Below are 12,929 nucleotides of genomic sequence, written 5' to 3'. Positions count from 1 at the left end.
CTAGATTGGCCTTTGGATCAGGAGCACAAGAGCAGAGCTCAGCTGCTGAAACGGTTGCAGTATTTCCTTCTCAGCCTTATTCTGACAGGAATATTCTCTGGGGCTCAAGAACTACATGGATAATTCAGGCCAACACTTCAGCTGATCAGTAAGATATCTAGAGGTAGTGGGATTTGATCCACTGCTACATTACCTCCTAGATTTGAAAGAGACGTGCATTTTAACAGTTACTCAGTCAAATACTTTCTACCCTTGGTGATTATATTTCTATCTCTCCTTTGATTATATTCTTACAGTGCTTTTTGGTGCAAATAAAGATTTTTTTTCTAGAAATGATGGTGTCGTAGGGTGTGGTGTTATGAAGAGACAATTGTCAAGAAAAAGTCCTAAGTTCTTGTGCCCCACGCTGCTCATTGATTCCAGCTCACAATCTTTAAACATTGGGAGCTCCTGCTGGCAAGGCAGAGATGGTCTCCCGCTGTGTGCAGATGGGTGATGGTAAGTAAAGTCACCACCTGTGGGTGGGGGCAAGGACCGTCCTTCCGAGCCCCTTTGGCACAAGGGCTGTCAAGGACTGAGGACACACCTCCCCACGTCAAAGAGAGTCCTACCACATGTTCCAAAGGGAATGACAAGGAGAGGCCTGAGCTGCCATGTAGATGTTAACCTGGAACGCGGAAGAGTATTTCCCTCCCTCCCCACCACAGCTATTTCTCTGCCTATAACCATAGCCCAGCCCTTCTTTCTGGGGATTCTTGAGGGTACACAGTACCAGCAGCTTTTTTTTCTAAAAGAAAAGCATTGCCGTATCCCCTTTAAAGTGGGACACGGGTGGCACTGTGGGTTAAACCTCGGAGCCTAGGACTTGCTGATCAGAAGGTTGGCGGTTCGAATCCCCACGATGGGGTGAGCTCCCGTTGCTCGGTCCCCGCTCCTGCCTACCTAGCAGTTCGAAAGCACATCAAAGTGCAAGTAGATAAATAGGTACCACTCCGGCGGGAAGGTAAACAGTGTTTCTGTGCACTGCTCTGCTTCGCCATAAGTGGCTTAGTCATGCTGGCCACATGACCTGGAAGCTGTACACCAGCTCCCTCGGCCAATAAAGCGAGATGAGCGCCGCAACCCCAGAGTCAGCCACGACTGGACCTAATGGTCAGGGGTCCCTTTACCTTTACCCCCTTTAAAAAGGAGGTTTGAGCAGAAACAGGATGATTCACAGCAGATAAGCAAAAGCTTCCAACTTCCCAGTTGTTTATCAATAGTAACACAGAAGCTGCCCACTCTGCCACAAAGTCAATGAAGTTGTAAGAATCCCAGGTGTAGATTTCATAGAATCGTAAAACTGTAGTGTTAGAAGGGGACCCGAGGGTCATCTAGTCTAACCCCCTGCAATGCAGGAATCACAGTTACGATTTAGACTTTGAATAGGTAGGTCATCCCAGGAAATAGAAGTTCACTGGTTAAAGTAGGCCACTAGTGCCATCCCAGCCCGCCATTTTGCATTGGCGGCATCGCACAGCAGCTGTTTTGCACTTGCCACAGGTTGGCAAAACTCTAGTGCTCTAGTTAAAAGAAATAAAAGAATGGCACGGATGTGCTTGCTTTGGCAGCACGTATACTAAAATCGGAACGATACAGAGAAGATTAGCATGGCCCCTAAAGGAGTGGCAGGCGAAGATGATGGACTTTGCTGAATTGGCCAAACTGACCTGCATGATCTGAGACCAGGACGATCAGAAATTCCAAAGAGACTGGAGTAAATTTATTTATGATAATTGTAAAAATTTGAAGACACTAGCAGGATTGAAGTAAATCCTACAATGTAGACATATAGTAGATTGCACAATTGGATTTGATACGGGATACCGGTTCAAGGGAAGGAGGGAATTTGTAAGCTTGGCAGAGCAAAAAGGGTTTTTATGTTGATCAATGTATTGCTGAAAGCTGTTTAAAGGAAAATAATAAAAATTTATATAAAAGAAGAAGAAGCAGTAGAATGGTGCGGATCTTTCAAGTCCACCCGTGTCTGCCACAGCTTCAGGCCCAAGCTTGCAGTTTGTGCTCCAGACGTTCAGCTGCTGCTTGGTTGTTTCAAAGTCAGCAGGACACTTTGTATTTGGAAAGGTGTAAAGGAGAGTTGCAGGCCACGCTCCTCCAGTGGCACACACTTGCTTGGATCAGGCCGCTCTAGGAGGTCGCACCTAAGAAAGGAGAAGAGTGAAACTCTTTGAGCACAGTCCGGACAACCCATTCACTGGGCACTCATCCTGATTCGGGAGGCGAGATGAGATCGGCTACTCACTAAGCATCCGTTCAGATTTGTTTGCTGGGAGGTTAGACAGCATTGTGACCAACAAGTATTATCTCATACTTTCCAGTACGCTTCCCCTCCGCTTTCTTTATTACGGTGGTACCTCGGGTTACAGACGCTTCAGGTTACAGACTCTGCTAACCCAGAAATAGTACCTCAAGTTAAGAACTTTGCTTTAGGATGAGAACAGAAATTGCGTGGCGGCGGCAGCGGGAGGCCCCATTAGCTAAAGTGGTACCTTTTCAGGTTAAGAACGGACCTCCAGAACGAATTAAGTTCTTAACCCGAGGTACCACTGTACAAAAAAATCCAAATTTTTTTTGGGGGGAAGTGTATTTATTTGCCAGGGGTGCCAAATAAACTTTAACGGAATGCCAGGATGTGATTGAACTCCACCTGAAAACAGCAGCAGCCTGCAAGAGCCTCAAACCACTTGTGGTGTTTACATTTACACACTTACAGGATGGCCTCTTGGACTGGGAGACACGTCTGGAGCCAGGTGACCACAGTACTGCCGTGCGACTCGTACAGCCTGATCACCAGCACACCTGGCATGTCCTCAGCCTGAAAGGAGGGAAGGAAACAGACAAGCATCCCATAATCAGCACGTAGTCAGCACAATGCTCTGTGCAATCCCTCCTCTCTCCTTGTGGTCCACTGGTTATGGCTGACCATTTACTGTATTTGTACCCCACCTTTCTTCCATCACAAAAGCCAAGGGCAAGGGTGCCAAGGGGCATGGCTAGTGGGGCACAGCTTGGAGAAATTCCCAAGGGCCAGAGATATTTTTTTCCTTTCTTCTTCTTCTTCTTTTGGTTTTCACATACAGTCATACCTCAGGATAAATACGCTTCAGGATAAGTATTTTCGAGTTGCGCTCCGCGGCGACCGGGAAGTAACAGAGCGCGTTACCACTCGCGCATGCGCAGACGCTCAAAATGACGTCACGCGCATGCATGGAAGTGGCGGAACACCGCACACGCAGACGCACTGTCGCCTCTTATGTTCCGTTCGGGATACGAATGGGGCTCCGGAACGGATCCCGTTCGCATCCCAAGGTACCACTGTATTACATTACAATACAGATGTACCAAAGCCAAACCATTTCCTCCCCATCCCCCCATACATTTACATTTCTATTTCCTCAATCCACCATAATATTCTTTTCTCCTTCCTCCCACTTCCCTCCGCCCCCACTCGATTTCCTCCACATTATACAATTTAGAGCAATCTTTGCATTCTACAATCTTCCCAAATCATCTATATATTTTTATTATCTTTCCTTACTAATTTTTCTTCCTTCCAGTACTTCACATTTTAATCTAGGCATAGTAGCGTATCTTTTTCCCCAGCAACATATTCATCAAAACGTTTCCACTCCTTTTAAAATTTTTGATTCGACTGATTTCTTATTACAGCAGTTAATTTTGCCAAAATTAAATATTCATTTAGTTTACAATTCCTCCTTTGTGGGTATAGTTTGTGACTTCCACCTAGCAGCAATCCCTATTCTAGCCGCTGTACTTGCATATAGAAAAATTCTTCCCCCCCCCTGGTATCTCTTCATCTATCAATCCAAGGAGATATGACTCTGGTTTCTTTGTTATTGATATTTTCAACTCCAAGGGCCAGAGAGATTTGAAGGGCCACATTTTGCTCTCAGGCTTGTGGCTCCCCACCCCTAGCATACTGCAAGGGAGGGCACCTGGGCAATGCAGCTCTGCCTACCATCTCATGCTGTGCTCATCATTAGAAGAGTCCTGCTGGATTAGGCCAAGGGCCCATCTAGGGCTCAACCCGATGCCCCTCGTGGGAATCCTGTAAACAGGACCCAAGCACAAGAATTCTCTCCTCTTGTTTCCAGCAGCTGGTATACAGAAGCACTGCTGCCTGTGATCGTGGAGTTAGAGCTGAGCTTCCCTTGTGACTAGTAGCCATCGAGAAAAGTCACTTTGTGGCTTCTCATCCTCTCTTGGGCCCCGTACCTGTTTTATTGCTTCCAGGACAACAGCTGGGGATTGCACAGAGAAGGCGCTCCAAGCTGGGTGCTGCCCTGAGACGCACGGCACCTTGTGAAGAGGGAAATTCAAATTGTATGCCTGACGGATCACCTCAGCCTCCTGGAATGAACCTGTTCAGAAGACAGCACTTTGCCATCAGAGGCAAGAAAGGGACAGTCACCTCACCGCCATGGCTGTTCAGTTGCTTCAAAAAGCTCCACTTAGCCAGTGTGGTGTAGTGGTTAAGAGCGGTAGACTCGTAATCTGGGGAACCGGGTTCGCTTCCCCACTCCTCCACATGCAGCTGCTGGGTGACCTTGGGCTAGTCACACTTCTCTGAAGTCTCTCAGCCCCACTCACCTCACAGAGTGTTTGTTGTGGGGGAGGAAGGGAAAGGAGAATGCTAGCCGCTTTGAGACTCCTTCGGGTAGTGATAAAGCGGGATACGAAATCCAAATCCAAACTCTTCTTACCTGCATGAGGCATCACTGCATATGTAAACTGATGGCTCCCAATATCTGCTGTGGCGTCAGGTGACTTTGGTGCTCTTAACCTTCATGCAGATGAAAATGATATATTACTATACAAGAAGGTAAGAATTGGCCTGCTGGACCAAGCCAATTGCCCGTCTAGTCCAACGCCCTGTTCCCACAGTGGTCGACCAGATGCACCGAAAGGAAATCCACAAGTAGGATTCGAACACAAGAGCTCTCTGCCCTCCTGTGGTTTCCAGCAACTGATATTCAGAACCTTGCTGAACATGGAGAGGGTGTAGCCATTGAGGCTAGCAGCCATCGATTGCCCTCTCCTTCGTGAATTTATCTAATTCTCTTTTTTTTCAGAAAAAAGGACTTTTAACTGGGTTTTCTAAACAAGTATCAGAGGAATAATAAATGATACTGCCCAATCTTCTTTTGTAAGGGACGCGGGTGGCGCTGTGGGTAAAAGCCTCAGCGCCTAGGGCTTGCCGATCGAAAGGTCGGCGGTTCGAATCCCCGCGGCGGGGTGCACTCCCGTTGTTCGGTCCCAGCGCCTGCCAACCTAGCAGTTCGAAAGCACTCCCGGGTGCAAGTAGATAAATAGGGACCGCTTACTAGCGGGAAGGTAAACGGCATTTCCGTGTGCGGCTCTGGCTCGCCAGAGCAGCGATGTCACACTGGCCACGTGACCCGGAAGTGTCTCTGGACAGCGCTGGCCCCCGGCCTCTTTGAGTGAGATGGGCGCACAACCCTAGAGTCTGTCAAGACTGGCCTGTACGGGCAGGGGTACCTTTACCTTTACTTTTAATCTTCTTTTAAAGCCATCTAAGTTCCATGGTTTAACTCTGCGCTGCCTGACTTAAGTTCTTTCTTTTTATCTGTTCTGAGCTTTGCACGGGACGCTTGTGTTTTTGACTGTGCAGTCCCATCAACATGGCCATTCCCAGACTCACTTCTGTTACTCCATTCCTGACGTAGCCAAACAGGCAAACATTAGATGTGAGCTAAGATACACAAGGCATCTGCAAGCTCCCTTCCAAAGTGCCAGGAAAACACAGCAAAATTCTGGAATACCAAAGACCTCAAGCCATCCCGCCAGAAATCTTTTCCTGCCTGCCTGCCAAAACTCACAGGGAAAGGCTCATCACGTTGCCCCGGACGGAGCAGCCATATTTGGAGTCGTTCAGCAGGGCCACCCCAAAGCCATGCTCAGATAGGTCCATCCACTTGTGGCTCCACACCTTGGAAAAAGAATAACCAAGCTGATATTAGGACAAGCATCATAATCCAGGGCAGTTATAAGCAAACTTCAGGCTTGCAGGGTCTCCTGTGTTTTTAAAACTAGAATTCCTAAGGTATATTAACCAGAACCATGTTGTTGTTGTTTTTTAAAGCACTGGGGAGGGTGGACATACATACACATACTTAAGGAACAAGGTGCCTCTGAGCATATGCTCAGCCCAGGGATTGTGTTTTCAGTGCCAGGCCTGAGTTCACAGTCCTTTCGCCCAGTTCAAGGGTCTTCCCAAGCCCTGAACAACTTAGGTCCAGGTAACTTAGGGATTGCCTGAACCCTTCTGTCCCAGTTTGATCACAGAGTTCACCTGCAAGAGCATCATTTGGCAACAGCAGGAAACAGAGCCTTTGGTGCCATTGGCCTGGTCCTCTAAGAACTCCTTGCCATGAAAGATTTAGCAGGTGCCTCCTGTGCCAACTTTGAAACGCCTGCTGAAAACTCTTCTGAATTTATGGAGCCAAGGGGGCGGTGGCCCAAAAATCTTTGGGAACCACCGGCGTAGACAGTTGATAAACAGAAAGGTTGACAGCCACCCAGCAATACCTATCTTGGCCAGGAGCCTGTGGGCAGATTCTCACCTCAAACCGAGCCCAGTCCCAAGAGGTGTTCCAGTGCGTTGGCCTCTGAAGGTGGCCAAACTGTATCTCATATGTGGCGTTGGGGCTCCGGACCTTGGCAGGGAATTCCACCTTGAGGAACTTATGAGCCTCATTCCAGTCCACCTGTGGATCCAGCAAGACGTGTAGCATATCAGAGGAGAAAAGGTGCCTTGTTCTCCGCCCTGCCCCCAATCTCAAAGTTATTTATTTATTTACTTACTTACTTACTTACTTACTGTATTTTCCACTCTATAGGACGCACCGGACCATAGGAGGGGGAGAACAGGGGGAAAAAATTTCTCCCCCTCTCTGCTCAGCACCCCTTCAGCGAAGCAGCAGGAGAAACACAGCCCCTTCCATTTCTCCTCCCGCTGCGCAGGGGCGCTGCGCAGAGAGGGAAAACTGTGCAGCGCCTCTCCAGCGAAGCGAAGCCTGGAGAGCAAGAGGGATTGGTGTGCACCGACCCCTCTCGCTCTCCAGGCTTCAGGCGGCTATCTGCAAGCCTCCAGAGCACGGGGGGAGTTCTCCCTCTGCGCTTCGGAGGCTTCGTGTTGCTATCGCTGAAGCCAAGAAGCCTGCATTCACTCCATAGGACACAGACACATTTCCCCTTAATTTTTGGAGGGGGAAAAGTGCGTCCTATAGAGCGAAAAATACGGTACTTACTTACTTACACATAAAATACATTCTCCAAGTTTATTTGGAGGCTCCCCTGCTCTAGGAACTTCCAGGTCACCAGGAAGTGTCATAACATCTACACAACCTACTAAAAGCTGATGAGTCCTCCTTTTTCCAGGCCTGTCCCAAACAGCAAAGGAAAGTGAAACCAGACTAGGGTAGAGTTTGTGGGGGTCAGGTGGGATTGCTATGAGGAATTATGAAAACATGGAGCAAGCCATTGTGTCCGCAATGAAAGCATTGCATTGACTGGGTCTGAGTCATTGACAATAATTTCTGATTAAATCCCCAAAGACTCTGCATCTCTGCCCATCTTCTCTACTGTCCATTTTCTATGCCTAAAGCATTCTAAAACACAGACTGGTTGCTTCACCAGGCATCCTGAGCCATAAAGATAGAAGGTAGCTTTGATGTAGCTTTTGTTAATCTTTAGATAGATCTTAAGGACCAGGAACAGAGTTTGTGACTAAATGCATTTCTCCTTGGTTCCTGTTTATTTAGCTTAACCACATATGCATGCTCAAGTAGGAAATAGTTTCTTTGTAGTTAAAAGGATTTCTTCTAATCTGACTTTGTCCCACATGGGGTTTTTTGAAATGCTCAGAGGAAATCTGATTGGTTCTTTTGTGGGATTCCCACAAAAGGTTCTTTTGTGAATAAAATGACCTGGGCCAAGGGGGGAACAGATTATTATTGGCCCTTCCTCCCTGAGTCTTGCTGGTCAAGCCTCGTGTGTATTTTATTAATCAGGGTCCAATCCTTCCTTGCTTTTAGAACGCAAAGGAGTTCACTGAAATGACAGGTTGGGGTGGGGTGGGGTGGGGCAAGCAAAGTTCCTAATGATGCAATGTTCAAAAGGAGTATCACAGAGCCAAACACACTAACACTAAAATGCAGTAAAATTCTGCTTCAAGAACCTAAGAGGAGCCTGGCTGCTGGATGAATCCAGCATCCTGTTCTCACAGGGACCAAGCAGAAGCCGCAATGGGAAACTGGCAAGTAGGATTCGTACCCAAGAGCAATTTCTCAGCTCCTAATTGATGCTTTTGAATTCTGGTGCTGGAGGAGACTCCTGAGAGTCCCATGGACTGCAAGAAGATCAAACCTCTCCATTCTGAAGGAAGTCAGCCCTGAGTGTTCACTGGAAGGACAGATCGTGAAGCTGAGGCTCCAATACTTTGGTCACCTCATGAGAAGAGAAGACTCCCTGGAAAAGACCCTGATGCTGGGAAAGATGGAGGGCACAAGGAGAAGGGGACGACAGAGGTTGAGATGGTTGGACAGTGTTCTCAAAGCTACCAGCATGAGTTTGACCAAACTGCGAGAGGCAGTGGAAGACAGGAGTGCCTGGCGTGCTCTGGTCCATGGGGTTACGAAGAGTCGGACACGACTAAAGAACAAACAATTTCCAGCAACAATTTCCAGAAGCATTGCTGCTTCCCACAGTGGCTGGTAGCCTTTGATAGCCCTCTCCTCCAAGAAGCCGTCTAATCTTCTTTTAAATCTGTCTAAGCTGGTAGCCATCACTGCCTCCAGGGGCAGGGAGTTCCACAGTTTATCTATGCGCTGTGAGAAGAAATCCTTTCTTTGACCTGTCCTGAATCCTCCAGCATTCAACTTCACTGAATGCCCCCGAGTTCTATTGTTATGAGAGAGAAAGAAAAAACCCTTTTCTCTATGCATTTTCTCCATCTCAGGCACATTTTTTAAAAACTTCTATCATGGTGCCTCTTGTTCACCTTTTCTCTAAGCTAAAAAGTCCCAAAACTCCGCAACCTTTCATAGGCTAAGGTTATAAAACCAACCCTTGGATTTTGCACAGCAGGCATTGTTTATAATATTTTTTAATCAGAAATATCAAGCATTCTGAATCAACAGAGTTTAAACATTGCATAATAAAGGCTTGATAGTGCACCTACTTATAGCAGTTGGAATGAGCATCGCAGAGTTCTGGAAAAGATTAGACTGGACCCATCTAAAGTGTGGGATATTGCCTTGCTGGAAAACGTAACAAGCTGAGTCTTTAGGGGCCAAAGAAAAAGGATGATTTCATACTTGTTTGGTCTGACTTTATTTCACTTGTAAGCAACACAGCTGTCAACGTTTCCCTTTTTTAAAGGGAAATTCCCTTATTCCGAATGAGATTCCTCGCAAGAAAAGGGAAAAGTTGACAGCTATGGTAAGCACGGACCTCCCTTGGCCTACAAACAAATATGGCTTATACACTGACTCAGCACATTTCATCATTTTCATTGGTCTGTTTTGTAACCTTGTCTTGTTTAAACATGATGCCTATGCTATAGATAGTTCTACTCGCTACCTTCCACACATTCACATTCCTGTGGTTTATTTATTTTGGTTTTATTTTATGTCTGTATTTGTTTGACCGTGGTCAGTAATGGTATATGGACTATGTATATTGTCATCAGACCCTGTTTGCTAACACTATATTTTGCATAACCTTGTACGATCTTTTCTTGAAATGTACCGTATTTTTCGCTCCATAAGACACACTTTTTTCCTCCTATAAAGTAAGGGGAAATGTGAGTGTGTCTTATGGAGTGAATGGCACTGCGCAGAGAGGTAGAGCTGCGCAGCGCCCCTTCAGCAAAGCGGGAGGAGGAACGGAGCCCCTTCTGTTCCTCCTCCCGCTTCGCTGAAGGGGTGCTGCGCAGCTCTCCTTATCTGCGCAGCGCCCCTTCAGCGAGGCGCCTGTCCTGGAAGCCGGAAGGGACTTCTTTTGTTCCTTCTCCAGCTTCGCTTGAAGGGGCGCCTCCTTCGCAGGAGAGGTGCTGCGCAGAGAGGGAGAACACCGCAGCGCCCCTTCAGCAACGCGCCTGTCCTGGCTTCTGCCTTAGCCTCTTCCGGGCAGGGGGAGCCTTGATCCCGCTGCCCTGAAGAGGCTTGGCGCATTATCCCAGAAGCCAGAACAGCCACACATTATCCCAGAAGCCAGATCCCTCTTGCTGTTCTGGCTTCTGGGATCCAAAATCTTTTTTTTCTTGTTTTCCTCCCCCCAAAGCTAGGTGTGTCTTATCGTCTGGTGCGTCCTATAGAGCAAAAAATACGGCAATTTAAAAAATATTTACAGAAATATTATAAGATTAATGAATGTTAAAATGACATCAGATTGAATTTAAAAGGTTATTAGTATAAAAGTCGTAAAAGTTAAAGACTCAATGATTTAAGATTTTAAGGAGATTAAGTTATATAAAGATGTTAAAATTAAGATAAGGACTAATTAAGATAGAGGGTAGGGATTTGCGGAATGAATATATGATCCGGAATACAGTGGAGAGAGGTTTGGGGAAGTCGGGAAACAAGTAAATGAAAGAAATACCATAAGGATGAAATTGTTTTTTATTAATGTTTTTTCTTTTCTTTTTTATGTGTTTTATACTATGTTGTTGTTTTTGTATTGTGTATTTTTTGCTTTTTCCTTTTTAGTTTTGTCTTGTTTTACTTTTTGTGTTAAAAATTCAATAAATATTTTTTTTAAAAAATATTTAATTTAAAGGGGAAAAAGCAGGTTTACCAAACATACACATGTGTGTAGGTGTGTATTTAGGAGGGGGGAAGAGCTCCCAGAGAAAATTACAAGCATATCGAACCTGAGTCTGGAAGCGGACGTGAGGGCATGCTGCGTCCAGAATGACCTCCTGGGTAAGGACGCTCTTCTCGCTGATCTGAAGGGAGAAGGTCACACTGCCCCGCAGTCCCCCTGGCTGGACGATTTCCAAGGGTTTAAGGAGATGTGCAATGGTCTTCCTGAAAGGGATATTTACAAGGAAATCATTGGCTCAGAGTTCCAGGCCAGGGGTCAGCAAACTTACCACACCTTGGGCCAGTGTCTCCAGCGCCGATTGCGCGGCAGGCCGGAGGGTGGGGGAGCGTGTGCCCATACGCGTGCGCACATGCTATTTCCGGTGCACTTCCGGGTCGGAGGAGCACCGGAAATAGCTTGTGCGCATGTGCATGGGTCTCATGTGCATGGGTCTCAAGCATCACAATGGTGTGTTTACTGAAGAAATCCATGACACTACCTAGAAAAGCCAAAAGGTTTCAGGTAGCAGATTAGATTTCATTCCGTTCTGTGCCTGTTTGCCTGGTCCCATCAAATGAAGTTCCCTTACACAGAGGCAGACATTTCTCCACCAAGATCAGTACTGTCTACGCTGGTTGGCAGCAGTTCTCCAAGGTCTCAGGCAGTCCCCTCCACCATCACCTACTACCTTCTAATGGGAGGTTCTGGCGCCTAACCCTGCAAAGCAGGCTCTCTACTGCACTGAGCTGCAGCTGCTCCTTTATTTGCTCCATTAGTGAATTAGACATTCCATTTCCCTTTGTTTTCAGTCTGTTGGCCATCACTTTCATAGGTTCCCTCCATGCCACTCACACTAAGAGGTAAGTCTGCACTGCGCCCTCCTCCTTAGTCCTGTTTTCCTTTCCTCTGCAAAGGAAGAATGGCTGTGCCTAAAGATTTTTCAAGAGAAATGAGTATGTAACAGAGAGAGGAGAACGGGAGTGAGAAGGGTTCCAAAACATTCCTTACAGTGGTAAACATTGCTTACCCTGAGACACATATTTTTGACTTTTGAGCTATGCTGAAAACATGGAGCATTCTCAAACAAGGAAATGTGTTATTTCTTTTTATGTAAGCCCTTGCTTTTGCTTACTTGTTGTATGGCCATTTCTCCCTGTGATACACCTGGATATTTTTTAACAACACCTGGATGTGCTCCAAGTGGTTTAAACTAAATTGTGCCATTGGTGCGAAGCGTGTGTGATTCTCTCTGACCGATTTGCAATTCCAGCTCTGTCTGAAGAGAGACCGAATGGATGCCGTAACCTTTGCTGCGAAGAGAAGCATCCTTTCGTTACTTACAAGAAATCTCAAGCTGCAGCGTTGCGCCAAAAAGATGACAGGCGACCTACCTGGTCTCCAGGTGATAGTCCATAACGTCCCAGGCATCCCAATACAATGGAACGTCGTCAAATATCACAAACTGGTTAGCGCAGCAACCTTCGGGAACTGACTCTCTAAGGAGAAAAGCACAGCCTCAGAAGAGTCAAGGAATTGCATGGCTTGATTTGAGAACAAATAAAGTTCAGATCTCAAAGTACCTCTCTGGATGCATTAAGCAAAGCGATGTCACGCGCCCCAGAGTATCCAGACAGACCCGGACAAGACCATTCTTCATGATGACAGAGCCATCCACCTGCAGAGGAAGATTTAAGAACTAAATAAATGAAAAGGAACAAGAGCCGCTAGGAGGTCACTCTTAGGATATAGTTCCATTCCTCCTTAAAAGGGAACAGGCATGAAGGTTGTGTGTCACATGCCTGTTTACTTCCAGCACAGTCTGCTGGGAACTTCCGTTTTGTATATTGCTTTTGCTATTGCTCTTTTGCTGGAGACAAAGGGAAACAGACATGTTTTTTCCTTTGTTCCTGACTATTGTGAATAAATGCTGTAAATAATGCTTACACATGTCTCTGTCCGCCATTTCCATTCTGTAGATTTATTCACTCTGCTAATTAGCGTGCTCGGTAGCTTCAGAAGGC

The 12,929-nt window shown here is 46.5% G+C and overlaps 1 protein-coding gene across 1 annotated transcript in view; it reads right to left on the bottom strand.

Annotated features, from left to right (window-relative positions):
* Positions 1–1,740: 1,740 nt before the first annotated feature.
* Positions 1,741–12,929, bottom strand: part of MAN2C1 (mannosidase alpha class 2C member 1) — a 33,755-nt gene continuing 22,566 nt past the window's right edge. Inside the window, exons 18-26 of the mRNA XM_083398874.1 lie at positions 12,489–12,583; positions 12,300–12,404; positions 10,976–11,132; positions 6,666–6,809; positions 5,922–6,031; positions 4,785–4,864; positions 4,297–4,442; positions 2,772–2,875; positions 1,741–2,201 (exon numbers count right to left, since the gene is read on the bottom strand). Of these exons, the coding sequence (XP_083255000.1) occupies positions 2,072–2,201; positions 2,772–2,875; positions 4,297–4,442; positions 4,785–4,864; positions 5,922–6,031; positions 6,666–6,809; positions 10,976–11,132; positions 12,300–12,404; positions 12,489–12,583 (1,071 nt within the window). The 3' untranslated portion in view covers positions 1,741–2,071. The remainder of the gene's footprint in view (positions 2,202–2,771; positions 2,876–4,296; positions 4,443–4,784; positions 4,865–5,921; positions 6,032–6,665; positions 6,810–10,975; positions 11,133–12,299; positions 12,405–12,488; positions 12,584–12,929) is intronic.

Source organism: Podarcis tiliguerta (genome assembly GCF_965153285.1).
Source record: "Podarcis tiliguerta genome assembly, chromosome: 9".
Lineage (NCBI taxonomy): Eukaryota > Metazoa > Chordata > Lepidosauria > Squamata > Lacertidae > Podarcis > Podarcis tiliguerta.
Note: the sequence above shows the minus strand (reverse complement) of the source record. Positions and strands in the feature narration are given on the sequence as shown.